At 36.7% G+C, this 20,358-nt stretch overlaps 2 protein-coding genes and 1 long non-coding RNA gene across 3 annotated transcripts; 1 reads left to right on the top strand and 2 right to left on the bottom strand.

The window, feature by feature from the left end:
- Positions 1–484: 484 nt before the first annotated feature.
- Positions 485–11,068, bottom strand: LOC127879016 (kelch-like protein diablo). The gene is made up of 6 exons (XM_052425602.1): positions 10,050–11,068; positions 6,073–6,241; positions 4,454–4,636; positions 1,708–1,860; positions 1,335–1,521; positions 485–828 (listed from the first exon to the last, which is right to left on the bottom strand). Exons 1-6 carry the CDS (start codon positions 10,953–10,955, stop codon positions 582–584), a joined length of 1,845 nt encoding a protein of 614 aa, XP_052281562.1. The 5' UTR covers positions 10,956–11,068; the 3' UTR covers positions 485–581.
- Positions 11,069–15,099: 4,031 nt separating this feature from the next.
- On the top strand, positions 15,100–18,538 carry LOC127879024 (uncharacterized). The gene is made up of 3 exons (XR_008048887.1): positions 15,100–16,034; positions 17,086–17,186; positions 17,559–18,538. It is a non-coding gene; the product is annotated as an uncharacterized LOC127879024 (long non-coding RNA).
- A 744-nt stretch (positions 18,539–19,282) lies between these two features.
- LOC127879018 (isopentenyl-diphosphate Delta-isomerase 1-like) lies at positions 19,283–20,192 on the bottom strand. The gene has a single exon (XM_052425606.1). It carries the CDS (start codon positions 20,188–20,190, stop codon positions 19,381–19,383), a length of 810 nt encoding a protein of 269 aa, XP_052281566.1. The 5' UTR covers positions 20,191–20,192; the 3' UTR covers positions 19,283–19,380.
- Positions 20,193–20,358: the final 166 nt, after the last annotated feature.

The following is a 20,358-nucleotide window of genomic DNA, read 5'->3' as shown; positions in this document are numbered from 1 at the left end:
ATTTATCGAGGAATTTTGTGGGATCAAAAGACTGCCACATTTAGGCTGTTATCATTCTGTCCAAACATTTTGTTTATATTTAGGTTTTCTAACGTTTTGTTTACAGATACATACACACGCAACGATCGGCCTTTTCGGTTTTAAATTGCAATATTGGTAGGTATTGGAAAAGCTTTTTTACATATAGAATTCACATGTCATAGTCCACGAAAAAGTCATTTGCAGAGGATAACCTTATAATTAATTGCCTTTTTTGTGACATTCTTTTTTTAGCAGAAGCAGTCAAACACTTTAGACATGTATATCAGTATATGTTGCAGAAGTACCACAGATGCTGTGAGTTCTGAATTATTATGAGTAATGCCCATGGAACATTGTCCCAACCATTTATTTTGCGTTTTATTTTATGTACAGGAACTTGATTTAATTTAAGCTATCATTAGCACTGTTTATGAACAATGTAAACTTAATATAAAACATGAGATAGGTTCATTGTATGTATATTTCGAATTGCAAAGTTCATTTCTTATGCACAGAGTGACAAGTTATTCATGAGATACCAAGCGATTTTTAAATTTGTGTTATTTCGGCTGATACAAAACAAGCGCACATGCAGCCGAACCTACCAAATTTTCGCTCATTTCGGATACATGACTCCAATTTCCGGTTCCGGTATCAAAGCATTCTACGTCAACAAGTCGCTTGCATACCGTCCAATCATACCCGCCAATGACGTAGATTTTGTCACCGATCACAGCACTTCCGAACTCAGAGCGAGGCTGAGTCATGCGACATACAAACGTCCACTGATTCATCATTGGGGAATATCTGCAATAAAAAAAAATCAAATTGCGGTATACGTACATGTTTCCTATTTAACAGTTAGTTTATATTAATGTTTTGTATAATACGGACCTTGCCGAAATGTAAAAAAGACAATCTAGATTGACAGAAAGTCAGGTTCTTCATGGTTTCATTTCAGAAGAAAATGTCATTTAAATTTCTCAGAATTTTCAATAAATTTGAGTACAACACATTCATTCACAAACCATTCGTATTAAACTTAACTCAAGAATTCAAACGGCTTCAATTATCAAAGTAATGCCACACAATTTTAACAATGGTTACTTATGGGCCAAACAAACAGTGATTTAGATCGTTTAACAAGTGACAAACTTGTAATTATCGTTATTATACGTGTTTAACATACGAACTATTTCGTTGCTTGTTATGTCATTTGGTAGAAAAACCAAGAATGACCAACTACAATGATTCGCCTCGAGTCCGGTAAGAAACCATACAATTTAATAACTAGTTATATTAATTATTTCTACCTTTCAATAGTGTCCGTGCAGACGATCTTCTCGGCGGCGTCGATAGTTGCGCCCCCGACCAAATACAAGTGCCCGGAAATTGGGCACAGGTGCGCGTAGAAGCGCGGAATGCTGAGCGGCTTTAATATCTCCCATTTGTTCTCAGCGGGGCTGTACCTCTCTACGCGACTCGACAGAGCTTTGCTACCTACATATAACAATCACAGAACGTTGTTTATCACAAATACTAGACCACATTAGTATTATCACAACTCAAAACAAAATCGTGTAAAATATGTTCAAAAGTTTATCTTAAAATTAAATTCTCATTCATCAAAGAAACGATCTAAAACAATTTTAGTTTCGGTAGAATATTGAATGTTATCAAACTTACCAGAGCCACCGACGGCGTACAGTTTGCCGTTGAGACATGCGACGGCGGCACAGCGGCGGGGACCGTTGAGTTCCTTCACTTCCTGCCACGTGTCTGAACTTGGGTCATAGCGCTCCACGCTGGACAAACATTCGTCATGGCTAACGCGGCCGCCTGCTCAATGAGAGTAATACCGTAACCAGCATGAGTATTGAGCATCGATCTATAAATTACTTGTGATCATGTATTACAATCTAAGAGCTGTCCACGCGATTTTTCTTGCGGTTTGATAGTTTCGCCCCATTGGTGCAAAAAGTTACCACGTGTCATTGAAATTAGAAGGCAAATGGTACCCTTTTGAACCCATGGGGAGGAATAATGCAGCTTGTCTGTCCGTATTCTAATATAATGACAACACAGACGCATTTGGAGCTGAGTATCCGTAGTAGTTATATAGCATATGTTATGAAAATATTATAAATTAAAAACAGAAATGTGACCCTGCAAAAAAGATTTTCAACGTTCACCAATTAATTTAGTTGATTAAAGTGAAGCTATCTCTGCATCATCCACACACATTTAGAGCACATTACCTCAATCTAAAGTCAAGTTCATAACCAAAACCATGTTGCCTTTATAAGCAGTAATGATTTTGACCCAACTAGCGCCATATGTAATCCAACCCTAATGCTGCATGTAAGCTACCTACAAACACAATTACAGCACGATACCAGCGTCTTAGAAACAGTTCTTTAGCGAAATACTTTTTCTTTATTGTAAAAAAACTGTGACATTGACACCGCCAGCTTTTATGCAAATTATCCGCCAATCGAAGTGTGATTTTGTCATGGTAACACTTTACAGGTATTCATTTGAAAATTCATACATATCTGCGGGGTCATTGTGTGAGGTCACTGACCAAAGTCCATTACTCTGACCTAACATTTCGCAAAATTATGTCCCTTTATTTAGAATATACATGCATGCATCCTTTTAGGAAAAGCCAACAAATAAAACTTACCAAATCACACACCGTATACACCGTTATTATTTAAATAGCATTGGTTGATATATAATGGACCAGCGTTGTTTGTACCGAGGTATTAGTGGGTTTTTTTCTAAACTCGGGCGAATCCGGGATCAGTCTATTGAGGGGCCTTTTCACAGATTTTGGCATGTTTTGAAGTTTGCAATTAAATGCGTTATATTGATAAATGTAAACATTGTAAATAAAAAGCTCCAGTAAAAAATAAAAAAATAAATTAAAAAAAGAAAAAAAAGTAACCCGCATTAGGGCTCGAACCACTGACCCATGGAGTACTGGAGTAAAAGTCTGCCATTTAGACCACTCGGCCATCCGTCTTCACACAATTAATGATGTATTTTATACTTTTTATAAGCAGTCCTCGTAGTTTCACAAAATATAACGACAACAACAGAACTCTCCAAATTATTCAATCGTTTCGCGTTGCAAAGCATTATAATTATCTGGTTTTTAAATCGTCAAAAGATGCATATTATGGCTATTTTAGAGCACGGTAAATGTTCAGTATTACGGTTTCTTCACAAATATTATAACTAAAACGAAAATTGGCGAATCTGAAACAACTTTTTTCATTTTGTCAATTTACCAAAACGTGAAAAGGCCCCTTTAGATGTGCAACTAATTAAAAGGGACCTTTTCGCAGATTTTGGCATGTATTGAAGTTTTACATTAAATGCTTTATATTGACAAATGTTAAAAGATTTGATATAAAAAGCTCCAGTAAACAACAAGAATACAATTAAAGAAAGAAAAAAAGCAACCCTCAACTGGGCTCGAATCACTGACTCCTGGATTAAAACCTAACGCTTAGACCACTGGGCCATCCGTGCTCATAAAATGATTGGTGTATTTTATACTTTATATAAGCAATCCTCTTAGTATCACAAAATATAACAACAACAGAACTTCCCAATTTTTCAATTGTTTCGCGTTGCAACGCTTCATAATTTTCAGGTTTTTAAATCGTCAAAAGATGGATATAATGGATATTTTAGAGCATGCTAAATGCTCAGTATTATTTTTTCCTCACAAATATCATAACTACAACGAAAATTTGGGAATCAGAATTTATTTTGTCAATTTACCAAAACGTAAAACGGCCCCTTATATCCCTCAACGAGAAAGTCGTGCAGTATTTTACGCTAAACAATCATGCAAGCCATCTTTTAAGTACCATACCAACCCGATACCGTATTTATATAACCGATAATAATTTCAGATAGTTTTTAATCGCAATTAAATTAAAATTGTTTTTTTCCCGTTGAATAGCATTATAGGCCAATATAATGACCAAAATTCAGGGTGTTTTATAATTCAAACGTATGTGATCTATTGTATTTTGTCATTTTGCAATAATCTACACGACAGAGGTGCATACCAGTAGAGATGTATTTGTATCTAGAGGTCAGTCGAGGTCCGAATAAGGTCATGCATCTTGATGTGTTGGTCCGTTTATTTATGCCACTGTGAGGCATACTGCAACGTAACAGCTTTGACGCATGAAATAAAGATGCTTCCTGTGGCCGCAAATCTCGTATAAGCCTCAGTCTGTGAATATCGGGCTTGATGAATACGCGAAGTGTCGTTCCACATTAGCCTGCGTGGACTGCAACGGCTTATCTTGGACAACCCTATACGCACATGCATGAGGCCCGGTTTTCCGAGAGCGCGGCTCATATAAATACAAGATAATTATCAATTTTAATATGTTGGTCTTTATACCTATTGCATAAATGGTGTTGTTCAGCACAGCAACGTTGAAGCTTTGTCTGGAATACAGCATGTGCGCCACTTCTATCCAGCTTCCATTTCGAGGATCGAACCGGAACATGGTTCTCGTCGGAGCTATGACGTCATTGGTTTCGTCACCACCAACAATGTACATGAACCCATTCAGTACGATGGCTGAAGAAACAACATGAAGTGATTAATTTTTTTATATTGTATTACAGTGTAAGATCAATAGAGTGAAACTTCAGCTGCATTAGCAAACGAAAAACCTTATAAATGCTTATGGGCCTGTATTTGTGGAACAGAATGACTATCCAATCAGTGTTTCACTGAACTCAGTAGGCACTGTATATTAATTGCGACAACATTTTATCAAAAAGGCAAAATTTCACTTCATATGAAAACAAGACGATTGCTCTCAAAAAAGACAAGAACGAAAATCGTGCCTCTGTATTTGTTATTACTTCTTAAGCGGAATGCGTGATCATCAGCCATGCCAAGGCACCAATGAATGAGAAGAAAAACCAAGCATTTGCTAATAAATCTGTTATTCTTTCATTCATGAAATCGATCGGACACCAATAATACACAAATCACTCAATATTACAATTCTCCTAGAAATTATGCCGTTCTAAAAATACAACATCAATAGTGCCTGAAGTTATCTAGAACTAAAACAGTCCTTCGTATAGTTACCTCAACCTGTAATTGCCCATAATTGGTCGTAAAGTGTGTCGGATCCCTGACCATAATTGTCGATTGGTCTACTTGCTTCTCTCAATTGAAGAAAGCATGGAATATTTAAAGCTTACGTGTAATGATGTACGGACGAAATTTCTTGCAGAAACGGGATGGGAAGTGATATATCGAATATATAAATTGCTGGAGGTGTTCACGTGATAGTCTTACGCGAACATTGAATTAAGATATTACATTTAAATATATCATCCCATGGGTGCAAAAAGGTACCAGTTGACATTAACAGTAGAAGGCACACGGCACCTTTTTGCAAGATATATGGCGATATATACATTTTGAACATTTATAGATTTGAGTCTATATAACAGCATCTATAATCATATCACAACATGCTTTCCTGACTTTGGAAAATCGGAACGATCAAAACGATGCAACGACTCATCTTACTGCAAGATTTAAGTCCCCAATTAATTGATCTGTGTTTTCTTTATTCGTTAAGCGCCATGTGGACAATGCTTTAATTTTGGTTTGCACGACAAGCGTTGATCGTGAACATATTGTATTGTGTTCAGAAATATAAAGAAGACATGACCGTTCCGTGCTAAACCTTCTTCGTGTTCATGCCAAATTATGAGAGAAAACCCTTATTACCAAAGAGCAGTGAATTTACTTAAATGAAGTACATAAAGTTTAGTCTGCGGGTCGTAACAATCTTGGCTTAGACGTATATGTTCCGACAAAACTTGCCGTAAATTATCGCAGAAGTGCAGTAAACCAATAATACTATATGTCCCCAACATACGATTCAAACATAAAGTGCAAAGTGAACTCTAAATTAAATACAGCTTTAATTATGTGAACGTATGCCACAGGTTCTGTGACAATAACGATATAACCAATAATGGAACTACCGGCGTGATGGTGTCTCGGTGCTGGAATCTTGGTCAGCTGGTTCCATTTTCCGGTCACATGATCAAAACTGAGCACGTGATCCCGCACGTGATCGGTCTCGAGACGTGGCGCTCCGCCGGTGACCACCAAACACTCGGTGGCGTGTAGTCGAGGAACGGTTCGCGGAGTCTAAAATCAGCATTGCCCGTATATCAAGGGTACATATAAAATCAAGGTCACGATTTATCGAATATTTTCAAGTCTGTTTTACTAGGGGAGGCTTATATTGAACGTGAGTGTGCTCATATTTTCAAGTCTGTTTAAATAGGGGATGCTTAAGCGCACTTGTTTTTATATTGAACGTGAGTGTGCACATATTTTCAAGTCTGTTTAACCAAGGGAGGCTTCAGCGCACTTGTTATATATTGCAAGTGAGTGTGCAAATATTTTCAAGTCTGTTTTACCAAGGGAGGCTTAAGCGCATTTGTTTTGTATTGAACGTGAGTGTGCGAATATTTTCAAGTCTGTTTAACCAAGGGAGGCTTAAGCGCACTTGTTTTATATTGAACGTGAGTGTGCACATATTTTCAATTCTGTTTAACCAAGGGAGGCTTAAGCGCACTTGTTTCATATTGAAAGCGAGTGTGCAAAAATTTTCAAGTCTGTTTTACGAAGGGAGGCTTAAGCGCACTCTTTTTTTTATTTTGAAAGTGAGTGTGCGAATATTTTCAAGTTTGTTTTACCAAGGGAGGCTTCAGCGCACTTGTTTTATATTGCAAGTGAGTGTGCGAATATTTTCAAGTTTGTTTTACCAAGGGAGGCTTCAGCGCACTTGTTTTATATTGCAAGTGAGTGTGCGAATATTTTCAAGTTTGTTTTACCAAGGGAGGCTTCAGCGCACTTGTTTTATATTGCAAGTGAGTGTGCGAATATTTTCAAGTTTGTTTTACCAAGGGATGCTTAAGTGCGCTTGTTAAGTGAGTGTGCGAATATTTCCAAGTCTGTTTTACCAATTGAGGCTTTAGCGCAATTGTTTTATATTGCATGTGAATGTGCAAAATCTTCCAATATGTTTAAAAAAAATCTATAACCAATTAAGTCCTAATACACTTTAGAAGTTGTGAGAAATCTGGACATGGCTGTAACTGCAAGACATGGATGCCGCATATGTCCGATGAACAAACTACACTAGCAAATGTGCCACGCTCCGGAAAAACGGGGCTAAATGCATAATAATTATGAGTAAAGTGTCCTCCCAGATTAGTTTTTGTAGCCCTCACTGACTTATCAGGACGACACTTTTCGCTTTAAAAGATTTGCGCTAGGAAAAGACTACATTTAAACAACACAATTAACAAACAACATTTAAGCGGAAAGTGTCTTACATAACTGTTAACCTAGCCCCTTTGAATTGCAAAGATTTAGTTTTTATTCAATGCATTGTCTATATTGGATATGTTTTTCACTACATAACTTTATCCCATTTTCAACGCGACATTGACGGTATAACACCTTATGGAATATACTAACCTGTATTCAACACTGTGGGATATACCTGTCACGTGCACGGACTACTTTTTACTTTACCACTGAATGATTTTTCATAATTTATAAAGTCGAGAAAACTTCAGCTTCAAAATTATACGACCTTCAACCTTTAAATCTAGTCATATGACATAATTTTTCGCCATCCGTATAATGAATCAGCTGCATATACTTTTGACATTTAAGAATGTACAACAAGCCATACAAATATCGCACAATTCATAAATAATCTGCAATATTTGCTATCCGATTTAATTCACGTAAAGCATAGAGCTGTGTAAAGTATAAGATGGTAAAAATAGCACCACACTGGAATTCGGAACGTCCCATTTTGTACACGGGTATTATCCACTGATTTATCTGTTGTCTAATGGAATGTTTTCCATTCTTTGTGTATTTATATATTAAATTATTTTCTTGTACACAATAAGGGCATTTATCATAGACAAATAACATTGTGCAAGTTTAAACATAATTATGTTTGTATCTGCAAATGCATCCGAGTTTTCCAACGGCTATTATTTGATAAACTGCTCCGGTTCATTTTAACAGCAGTATTATGTAGAGCACAGGCAGCAGTATCATAAAAAAAAATTTGCCCCCCCCCCCCCGGACCATACCCCCCCCCCAAGCTTACCCCAGGGGTTCCAGATTGTTAAATGTACACCTATTGTGTATGGTTTAACTTTCCAACAACGAACATTGACAAAAAATAACAGTTTAAAAAAATACCCCTCTTATAGGTATTATATATTTCGGTGAAAAAGGTCACGTCCAGCGTTCCACAATCTTTCAGCAATAGACATATAGTACGTGTCATACCTTGTGTATATATAATAACTATACGAGGGTTATTTTTTCAAACTGTGTATTTTTGTCAATATTCGTTGTTGAAAAGTCAAACCATACACAATAGTTCGGGGGGGGGGAGGTAGGGTCCCCGGGGGGGGGGGTAGGGTCCCCGGGGGGGGGGCAAATTTATGATACTGCTGCCTGTGATGTAGAGTACATGACGTAGCGTGTTACGAATAAGAAAGTTTATCGAGTTCATAAATTCATTTGAAAATAGTGATAGAATGGCATAAGTAAGAAGGGTCTTTATTTAAATATGCTAAAATAATTATTAAAGACCCTAGATGCAAAATCGCCAATTATTGAGTTAAATGGATTATTAGATGGATTTTAAAGGATAATTAAAGGTAAGATACTAGTTCGAACGTGTTTTGGTTTTTGTTTGTACTTTTGTCGTTCCCTGTTCTCGGGGAAATGATTTTGATGTATTGGATCACACACGGCATACCCATAACATTATATAACAATCACGTTCTGCGCGTCCTTAAATTCGTCGTCCGAAGTCGGAAAACGTATTGCCCTGCATATTAAGTCAAATAAAGTGTCAGTCGCTGCAATTGTCTGTTTACTCGTCGATAGTGTACATGCATTGTGTACATATCGGTCATACTGACCTGTGTACTAACGCGAAAGGAATTGTGGGTAGCACTTCTTTTACAAGTGAAAAGTAAAAGCGAAAGTAAGTCAAGTAATCGTGCTTCTGAAAATCGCTATCAGTCTTAATAGAGATACAAAATCGCATTTAAACATACTAAATAACATTTCTTTAAACAACATTCTATTTTAAACACATATTCAACACCGTTTTTCTCATTATAGAAAAATATTCATTCCTACGCGGAACAATTTAGGCAGAGGCACAAATCCCCAAATCAGGGGAATGTGATGCGTCCTGGCATAGAGGTGACAATAACGAAGTGACGGCACCATCTATGTATATAATGAGTGTACATGTAGAATCTATGTTGAAATCGACATCATTTTGTCAGGAGCAATCGCCGCCATATTGGATTTTGATCATTTTCTTTCGAAAATTAAATAAATTATAGTAAAGTAAAATGTTCTTTTTGCGGTCGTAATGTGTTACAATTCGCATGATGCGTAAAATTGAATTTAGGCATATGGTGATACTTTTACTAGTTCAGTTTAACAGTTTGTGTGTGAATTTTTTTAAGACTAGATCTATTTTGCGTACCAGAAGCTGAACAAATACATTTATATCACTACGTATGGTTACATTCGTTAGATTTTAAGCGATTTTTACCAATGAATTAAAATAATTGTTAGGCTAAGGTTATTAGATCTTGTTATGTTAAATGTCACGTTGAAAAAAATCAAATGGGATGAATAGAATACTAGAATTAGCGTTGAATACAGGAAGTTTATGTTGCTCGGCTCGAACACCGAAAGCGCTCGCCAAGGCTCGCGCTCCCGGCGTTCTAAGCCTCGCAGCATAAACTTCTTTGTATTCAACTCTAACCTAGTATTCTCTATTAACGTATCTTTTACATATTTTCTTAAGTGGAAAACGGTGGCATTTTGATAGAGGTCGCTTAGTCTGAAATTTACTGTTTGCACGCGGAAGTACGCATGTACGAACCTGAAGAAGACATTGTCTTGAAGGCATCAGGTGGTAGTGAAGCGCTTCCTTTACAAGTCGCTGACATTCAACAATTTCCATGAGATATGCGCACGACTCAATGTTATCTATCACTTCCGCTGGGGTCAGCAACGGCAGTCGTATGTTGGATAAGACTTCTGCCGCGTGCTGCAGACGACACGGTTTGTCCTCGTCAATCCAGGCTCGCGCGCGGTAGAATGCCTCTAACTCGTTCTCCACCTTAAGGTCATTTCGCTTTAGCAACGGAGCCACGTGCTCGATTGGTAAATTTCGGAACAGTAGTTTTTTAGATATGCTGTTGAAATTGTGGGCCGCTATTTCTAGCGCAGCTTCAGTCAGTCTTGACAGACCATGTTTAAACGCGGTACCCAGTAACTGAAGACAATTATCTTTCCCGAGATGCTCGAGGAGAAAGTCTTCGCAGGCGTCCAATAGCATGAACATTCCCATGCTGCTCGCCGATAGCATCAGATCATCAACGTTGTCGGATTCGACTTTCACCTTTCCGGTGTACATCGCGTCTATCATGACCTCCAGTGTGGCGCCACGGATATCCGGAACCTCAATTTGCAAAGCGCCACTCGGCGCTTCAATGAATTCCTCATAAAAATAGTCCGAACATGTAACGAGCACCAAACGATGGGCACAAATGCGTTTGCGGTCGGCGGTGATTAATTCTATGTCACATAGGATCTTTTGTCGCCATAAAACCTCCATTCCAGAAAGAACGGTTTCCGGTAGCTTCAAAAGAGTCTTATACCCCTTTTCATCCCCCTTGAAGGATTTTAACAAGAGTCGTCTTCTAATGTAATCACCGCGATAGCCGCGGGACTTCGCCTCGCCGGCGCCGACGGTGGGCTTGTTTCTCTCGGCTCTACGACTCATGTTACCGAACGTTATTTACATTTCTTTTTTCTTCATATTTAAAATCGTTGTAAACGGCGTTCAAATCATGCAGCGTGGTTTAACTTGGTGACAACGTCGCATTACGTCGTATGACGACGACGTTCTTTTGTGACGTTTGAGAGCATCAAAATGGTTATATATGAATATTAAATGCGAACAAAAAAGCATTCTTTCTTTTTTTGTAAATCTACCAGATTCATGGATTGCGCACACAGAAACATGCATTTGTCAATATACAAATACGCTCGATTAAAAGAAGAATACCATTTTCGCTCATAATTCTTAAACAATAATTTGCATGGGGGTTCGAAATCATTAGTTCTTAAATACGAAATCGGTTCTGTCGTGTATTTCCCTGGACAATGCGGTTAAGTTATATAAGATCGGGGAAAGGGCGAGGGTCGCGATGTACACGCTGTCAGATAAAAACGAATATAACATCCCCTCGCTCTGTAAAAATGGAGTTTAATGCATGCGCGTAAAGTGCCGTTCAGCCCAGGCCAATCAGGAACGACACTTCCCGCCTAAACTGAACTGGATTTTTGTAAAAAGTTTTCTTTAGAAGAAAACTATTATAAAGTGGAAAGTTTCGTCCCTGATAAACCTTCGCGGACTGCTAAGGCTAATGTCCGATCTTGCCAGAGCGAGGCGTATATACATGCAAAGCATGTTACGGCGTGGCAATTGAGATCTCATTGTGTCCGGCTTTTTTTTTTACTTCTGAGCTTGCCGGAGCCAGTAAAACGCAAATACGTCCGACTCGTATTAATTTTTTTTCATAATACAAATGTTTGCTATGTCTCTCATGTGGACCTATTGCAATTGGTTAATCGTTTGTATTAAAAGTTCCAATTTTAAAAATATAACCAAAAAATCACATGCGGCCAGACCAGAACACGACTAGGAATTTGCGACCCGTTTTATATATTACGACGGAAGTACTCGAAAAGTACAAAATACCCGTGGTAATTATTATGGACAGATAAAGAAAACCTTTTTTGTCCTTCATCAGGATATTTTTTTTGATTGCCATACTTGTAATCATAAAAAATAAATTGAAAGTAGGTTCAATTCAATGCAGCATTTTTTCATAGGATCAACAATCAGATTTACCGACAAGAGAACAACATAACTCATAGAGAGACTGATCTTTTTTTATTCACGGATAATTAATTGAAAACCTTGGAAGGAAATTCCACGGAAGATTTACTGTTTTGTTTCAAGTCGATGATCGAGGCAACAAAAACGACGTTTCTATGTTTTATCATTCAGATAGTAAAGGAAGGAGGTCAATAATGGTTGGTAGGTCAAGGACGTTACTGCGATGCAATACGTCATGTTTATGTCGTTTAAGGTACCGAGTTTGTGTCTACGCTGTCGTCAGCCCAGTTTCACATCATATTTGCTAGTGTATCAATGTATAAAGTTATTGTTATTTGTATAAGTGACTGTATATATCAATACATTTTACACCGATAATATCCATGAACAGTGATATGGGAAAAAGGTCTAAATGCATGGGCGTAAGATGTCGTCTAAGATTAGCCTAGTAATTGGTATAATCTAATCAGGGACGATACTTTTCGCTTAGTGGTCTAAGTGATAAACTTTTACTCCAGAAGTCAGTGGTTCGAACCCTGTTGAGGGTTGCTTTTCTTTCTTTCTTTAATTTTATTCTTATTCTTTACTGGTCTAAGGAATAAACTTTTACTCCAGAAGTCAGTGGTTCGAGCCCTGTTGAGGGTTGCTTTTCTTTCTTTCTTTAATTTTATTCTTATTTTTTACAGGGGCTTTTTAGATCCAATATTTACAATATTAAGCATCTAATTACAAACTTCATGAATGCCAAAATATGTGATAAGGACCCTTTCAATTAAGTGTCTGCCCTGATAAACCCTGACTATTCTACGACGACAATTAACGCATACTTATAAAGCCCCGTTTTCACAAAGCGCTGATCATATCGGAAGGTTACTAACACGGCGGAAATAGTATACTTTCGTAAAAATTACATAAACTTAATATGTACTTTCATTGTTTAAAGGAAGTCGATTATTGGAATACTAACTAGTGCGGTTGGGTTTGTTACACACGAGAACTTAAAAATAAGCAGGCCAATAACTCGGTCCTGAATGAATGAGAATTCGCAACCAGTTGTGACCGAGGACTGGCTTGGACTATGTTCCAAGTGTGTGTTCACACATGTCCCTTTACATGATAAGATGTCCGAATAAAAATAATTCATTAAGAAAATGTGGTAAGTGTCGATTGCAGGAAAATCTTAATTCCGGGTTATCGGTGTGCACTTAAAACAGAACTTTTGAAGAGTAAACTCAAATGAAGACATTGAATACAAACATTGAATTGTAGCGATTTTGTATCTAATTTTCAAGCACTCAGATTTCATGTACCATTTTATTTGGTTTCATAAATGGCATTTTAAAACGCTTTACTCATCGCGTCGCACTTTATTTTCTCTAACCCCTTGCAATAATATCGGAAGTTTAAAAGACATTAGCAAACGTAATTAAGTACTTCACCATGAACGGTATTAAATTACTGCCATTTTCACAGTGTTCGCTGAACGAGAGCGCATTTGCGTCAAGAAATACGGAATTTCCTTGCTGTAGCACCATATTGCTCTTCGTACTGGGCCGTCAGTAATGTTGCATGCATTCGTTAGGGATTTCTCGGTGAAACGCAGGTTAATCAGTTCCGAAAATCTGTTAGATTTTGTTTTATGTATTTGTTATGAAGGTATGGATTAAGTCCTCGGGTCCATTGTCCTAGATATTATTTGCCGCTGACCTCTGACTGGAATTATTCTATCAACATTTGTTTCTATTTTACTAATTACCCTTCCACTTTTCTAAGCACGCATCTTAAATTGCATCACTAGCAACGAATGCTTTTTATCAACTACATGTACACGTGATCTGTAAAAACTAAAAAAATTATAATCCCTTTAAAAAGTGATGCGTTTTGTATCAATTGATTTTATTTGACTTGATTGCATGGTCGGACTTTACATTTGTTTGCCATCAGCTCTACTCCAGTCGAAATATAAACAGCTTCTTTTAAACGCGTGTAAAAGCATTCGCCTCTCAGCGTGCACTTTATACAATATAATTATATTCACACTTTCACGTGGCTTTTGTGATATATGTATTTGTAATTAATTTAAAACACGCAAAGTATTTACCAAGATTTAAAGTTCAGATGCCAAGAGGAGGACCATAATTTCCGCAAATTAAAAAAAAAGTATGGTTGAAGTAATTTGCTACGCTTACATCATTCAAAGGGCTAATAAGCAAGCATTTATACTGCCATAGAATAACATAACCCTAATTAGAGTAAAGGGTTACGCAGAAATAACTTCGGGTTTTGGCCATACTCTGCAAGTAAATTGACGAGTCTTGGTTTGCAAGATTTTTTTTATTGATCTTGAATAAATCACACACACAATTTACCTATGGTCCCTTTTGGAGTAATAACCCGTCTGTAAATCTGCCATAGTCATTAGCACTTTTTATGGAATTCCATAGAAAATATTATGGAATTCTACGGAAATCGATGGAAATCCATGGAATTTGATGGAATTCCATCCACTTGCCAATTTTCCATCTGAAGCTGTTATGGAATTCCACGGAATCTCGACTAAAATTCCATGCATTTCCACGGAATGTATGGAAAACACCATGGAAAGTTGGACTTAGCCATTTTTTTCAACGGAAATCGTTATGGAAAATAACTTAAACATTTTCTTGGATGGAAATCAATGGAAAATAACTTAGAAAATTTTCGCTGGTTGTCTGAAATGTATATGTAGTTTAATACATGTATGAATTTATTTGCATCAAGTATTTTGTATTTAAAAGAAAATGCAATAAAGATAATTATAAATTTGTTCTAGAAATAAGAACAGTTCTGGAACTGTTCCATATTTGTGTTCTAAAACGTATGTTCTGGAATTGTTCCAAAACAGTTTTTTTATAATAAATCCAGCACATTTGTGGAAAATGGCTTAGGACTGAAACTGTTCCAATATTTTCAAGAACCTTTTTAGAACATTTCAAGGACAAAATATGGTCAAAAAATTTCTAAAAATGTTTTAAAATGTAGTTCTAGAACACATCTAGAACGCTTTAAGAACCAGTAAGTTCTACACAAGTTCTAATGGGGAATAAGAACACATAAAGAACACCTTACACTTACAAATAGCCAAATAGACTTCATAGTAGCAACAGCAGCAGCAGCAGTAGTAGTAGTAGTTGTAGTAGCTGTATTAGTAGTAGTAGTTGTTGTTGTTGTAGTAGGTGTTGTTGTTGTAGTAATTGATTTAGTATCAGTAGTGTTTGTGGTGGTAGTAGTAGTAGTAGAAGTAGTAGCATTAACAGTTTCTGTAGCAATAGTAGTAGCAATAGAAGTAGCAGTAGTAGCAGTTGTTGCTGTAGTAGCAGTTGTTGCTGCTGCTGCTGTTGTTGTTGCTGCTGTTGTTGTTGCTGCTGTTGCTGCTGTTATTGTTGCTGTTGTTGTTGGTGGTGGTGTTGTTGATGCTGTAGTAATTAAAGTAGTAGTTCTGCAGAAGTAGGAGTAGTTGTTACTTTCAAAGCAATTTCTACAAGTTTAAATTCCTTAACCCTGTCCAAGTGGTATACACACTGTTTTTTCTCATTATCAAACTCAGCCAGTCCAGGTTGTCAAATAACAATCTATCTGATAAGCCAAGCATGTGTTGTACATCAGATGTTGGGTATGTTTGCTGCAAATCTATTGGTTATAAGATATAACAGCCTTTTCTAATTGGCTGAATTCAAATACAGAAAGTTTACCTGTTAGATTGAAACATGAAACATGGTGGACAATGTACTGGTTTAACTTGTTAAAATAAAGTTAAAGAAATTTAACAAACAAAAGAGTTCATTAGTTTTTCCATTAAAAACACTTTCTTAAAATACTTATGTATTTATATCATTTGGAAAGTGACATGAAATATTGCTAAAGAGTGATGCATACAGTGTTTGAGCAGTCTGTCTAGGAATAGAACAACAACTAAAGGTTTGTGATTTTTATTATTTCTAAATATTCCTTTAAATTTAATCTTCTTATGACATTATTGTAGACCTTTTTATGTGATATTTGAGGTTTTAGTATGGCAAATATTAGTTTAAAAGCAGCTGTCACCCAAATTTTCACTTAGTGGAGTTTGCAGGTTGAAAAAGGAAGTAATAAGACCTATGTAGAGAAATTAATAACGTTGAATGTAGTATCGGAATTTTATCATGCAAGGTTATGGAACTGCAGGCTAGGGAAGTTTTGTACTGTGCATGTTGAGCACTCAATGCTCATTAAAGGTGTTAATGTTTATTATTATCCCCCGCCATAGGCGGAGGGATATTGTTTTGGCGTTGTCTGTATTTCCTTCCATCCTTCCGTCTGTCCGTCTTTCCATCCGTCCGTAGCCATATCTTGGAAGTGCTTTGGCAGATTTCACTGAAACTTGGTATGAGTATGTATATGGATAAGAGGATGATGCATGCCAAATGGCATTGTACACCATTAGTTAATAACAGAGTTATGGCCCTTTGTATCTTGAAAAAATGCTTTTTTGTGTGTCCAAGGCCATATCCTGGAAGTGCTTTGGCGGATTTCATTGAAACCTGGTTCGAGTATATATATGGATAAGAGGATGATGCAGGCCAAATGGAATTGTACACCATCTGTTAAAAACGGGGTTATGGCCCTTTGTATCTTTAAAAAATGCTTGTTTGAGTGTCAAATATCATACTTATGTGTCCAGAAGCATGTTGGCGAGGGATATCAATTCAACGTATTTGCTTGTAAATAAAAAATTAAACCAATGGAATTGGTTTTTAGGTATCTGAGTGTGCATTTTCATACCAATAGAATTACACATCATTCTAATTATAGCAATAATAAATTTGTACTAATCATACCAACAAATTAAGTTATGCTTAGTGCTTTGCGATGTATTCACTTCGTTTTTAGTTCTCTTTCTAAAGACCATTTAACAACTTAATATTTAAAACAATTCATGAATTAAGTTCCCTATACATTTTCATTATGTGCTTTAATTACCATTGACCAGTTGATGGAAGATACTGCAGAGTTTGGCAGGGAAATAATCCAACAGCAAAGCGGCTCTTTAAGCGCATTTACCTAGAGGACTTACAGGGCCACAAATTCATGGTAAATATTGTCATGCCCTGGGCTAGATAAGTTATTTAATGTTAACCACCTGAAAGTATTTTGTCTTTTTGGAATTCAATATATTGGTCCAAGTCAGTAACACTTTTCTGGATCCTGGGATAACTTTAAAAGTTATAAGTATTTTTTCATGAAACTTGAAACATGAACAGATGACAATAAGGACATTTTGCACGTCATTTCATGTTGTGTATAATGCAAGAATTCTGGTTGCTATGGCAACAAATATATTTAACAAACTTAAAATAGTGAAGTTTAACAGGTAGGGGACCATATTGCTTTGCAATTTCTTGTTATAGTTTGAATGTAAATAACTCTTTGCTTTAGACATTTTTATGTTTTTTTATTCTGTAGAGCACATGTGAGCAGTATACAATGTACCTCATATCAAAAAGACCCGGAGGCAGTGACTGGTGTTCAATATTCTCAGAAGAAAAGGAAAATGGCAGTGGAAGACTTGGACAAACATTTTTAAAAACTAGCCTCTGTGTTAAGCCTGGCAGTCTGTGGCTGGTGACATGTTTTATTTTGGTTACTTCCTGTATAAAAAGGACCAGTTATTTATTTTGTGAATTGTATTTTGTGTTTGTTTTTTGTCTTAATTTATTTGTGTTTTTTTTAATTTAGGAATTTGAAACTTGGATAATTGAATAAAGTCCGTGTTCAACAGTACTGAGCATAGTATAATAAATAACAAATTTACAACAGTTGTTAATTTGTTATGTATTATTATTAACTATGCTCAGTACTTGAATACTGGCTGTCTGCATGGGAATTTGTTTTCTAGAAAGTTGGTTTCAGACTTAAATATTTGAAGTTAACCTTCAGAACTTTTCTAGAATTGTACTGGAACACATCAACTAGAACTGAACTTCTGTTATCATACTGAAAGTGTTCTAGAATTAATAAGGAACAGTTGTTGAACGTTAAAAATTATGAGAAAAAACTCTAGAACAATTGTGCGTGATGTGTGTGTGCATGTAATTGTGTGTGTTTATGAACATATGTGAGAAAGGAGGTATACTTGTCATAAGAGAAATGTAAAATTCTACTTCTATGTTTTATATTGTGCCTTTTATAAGTTTTTCTTTTCTCACCTGTATATGCATGCATGTTTATGGATGTGTTTTTGAATGTGTGCATGCATGCCTGTGGTTAAGAGAGTTGGTACTTTATGAAAATGTAAAACCACTCATTTTTGAATATGTACTGTGACTGCATGTGTGTGGTTAATGATTGATGCCAGATCTTGTTCTTGTTTAACTTCTATGATGAAACCTTTAGTTACATTCACATTTGTTTTTCAAAATCAATAAAATGCCTTTGATCTATAATCTGTTTTTTTTCTATTTTATTCCAGCTTTTTATTAAATTCCATAGCTTTTCACGGAATTCCACGGCATTCTATGGAATTCCACGGCATTCTATGGAATTCCACTGCATTCTATGGAATTCCACGGCGTTCTATGGAATTCCACGGCGTTCTATGGAATTCCACGGCATTCTATGGAATTCCACGGCATTCTATGGAATTCCACGGCATTATATGGAATGCCACGGAATTCTATGGAATTCCACGGCATTTTATGGAATTCCATCCCATATCAAGTCCCCCTTCTGTTTTTTTTTCACTTTTCCATTGATTGCATGGAATCGGATGGAAAGTTAGTGCCAATACTCCACGGAATTCCATCTAACGATTTCCATAGAATTCCATATGATTCCACGGCAGATCTACAGACGGGAACAGTGGTGTGTATGGTTCGATCCACAAACGATTGTATCAAGAGAGATAAAGCATTAATGATGTACACTGCATAGTGTTAGCCCAGATTAGCCAGCACAGTCTGCACAGGCTAATCAGGGATGACAGTTTTTCAGGTTTATTCAAGTCTCTTCTAAACAAATAATCCTGTTTAAGAAAAAGGTGTTGACCCTAATTGGCTTGTGCTGACTGCACAGGCTTATCTTGATGATACTTCACGCACATGCATTAAGCCCAGATTTGCCAGAACGAGGCGCATATTATATTAATAATCATACTCTAAGCTGAACTAAAAACAATACATTAACCATCATACATTCAATCATTTATTAAAAGAACAAACATGCATCTGATACTTGTTTAATGCAATATCTTGTGCACTTATAGACAATGCCCATAATCATAAATGAGTTACGACAAAAAATGGATATTTTTGTGGTCCTTGATGGTTTCCATCTTATGCAAGTTTGCCCACCAGTCGAACAGAAAGTTCTTACAGATGAGTCTGAACCAAGGCGTCAATGCCACTTGGCCAAGGTCTGCCTGCGCTATCATGTCCTTCAACTGAGCTTGGCTCACATACTGGTAAGTTTTGACCTCATTCTGGTTAATATTCAAAGTCACCTCCCTCAGAACAAAGAGAACATAATCGATCTCATTTTCAGCAAAAATGCCATCGTTGGGAATATTGCGTGCAGAGTACTGAATTCGGGTGATATACTTGATCTTATCCAGAGGAATTTGGTCAGGAGGGATTCCCAGCTCGTGGAACAGTTTCCTCTGAGCAGCCCTTCTGACCCCTAAAGCATTGCGTTCCTCCAGCTCTAGAGTGGTACTCAGTGGATGACTGCAGCATGTGTTCGTGAACATTCCCGGAAATGTTATTTTTGTGTCGGCACGCTGTTGAAGAAGAAGCTCAGTTTTATTGTTGAACAAGAACACGCTAAATGCTCTGTGAAGCATTCCTTGACTGATGTTTGTCAGAAGGTGGCAGTCTTTTTTCGAGGCTGATCCAATCACATGATCTGCAGAATCTACTAGAATACAGGGCTCCTTTAAGTATTTTCTCTGTTGAGTATCATATTTCTGCAAAACTGAGTCTACCTGAGAGTCTGAACGCTGGATAGGGGATGTGCCATTGCTGTATTTTTTAGATGATTTTAATTTGTTCTTGCCGCAAACTAGCCTGGAGATGCCACCATAAATATGTCGAGGAAACATTATTATTTATGTATACGTAAATTGTCATTATCTATAAAAAAAAATTCATATAAAGAAGTCTCAGGTGGTACACAATTTAAAGGCAATTAATTGTTTAATCTCAGTCTATGTCTGCTGATATAAAAGCTTTAAATAGAGACAATTATTCACACTTATTTGTCTTCTGGC

Source organism: Dreissena polymorpha, chromosome 4 (assembly GCF_020536995.1).
Source record: "Dreissena polymorpha isolate Duluth1 chromosome 4, UMN_Dpol_1.0, whole genome shotgun sequence".
Lineage (NCBI taxonomy): Eukaryota > Metazoa > Mollusca > Bivalvia > Myida > Dreissenidae > Dreissena > Dreissena polymorpha.
The sequence above is the reverse complement of the archived record's forward strand: the minus strand, read 5'-3'. Positions and strand labels throughout refer to the sequence as shown.

Coding starts and splice junctions, on each gene's coding strand:
- LOC127879016 (XM_052425602.1), bottom strand. CDS start 10,955: ATGAGTCGTAGAGCCGAGAGAAACAAGCCCACCGTCGGCGCCGGCGAG. Junction 6,242..10,049: donor CAAGACAATGTCTTCTTCAG/GTTCGTACATGC, acceptor TGCTGATTTTAG/ACTCCGCGAACCGTTCCTCG. Junction 1,522..1,707: donor GTACGCCGTCGGTGGCTCTG/GTAAGTTTGATA, acceptor TGTTATATGTAG/GTAGCAAAGCTCTGTCGAGT.
- LOC127879018 (XM_052425606.1), bottom strand. CDS start 20,190: ATGTTTCCTCGACATATTTATGGTGGCATCTCCAGGCTAGTTTGCGGC.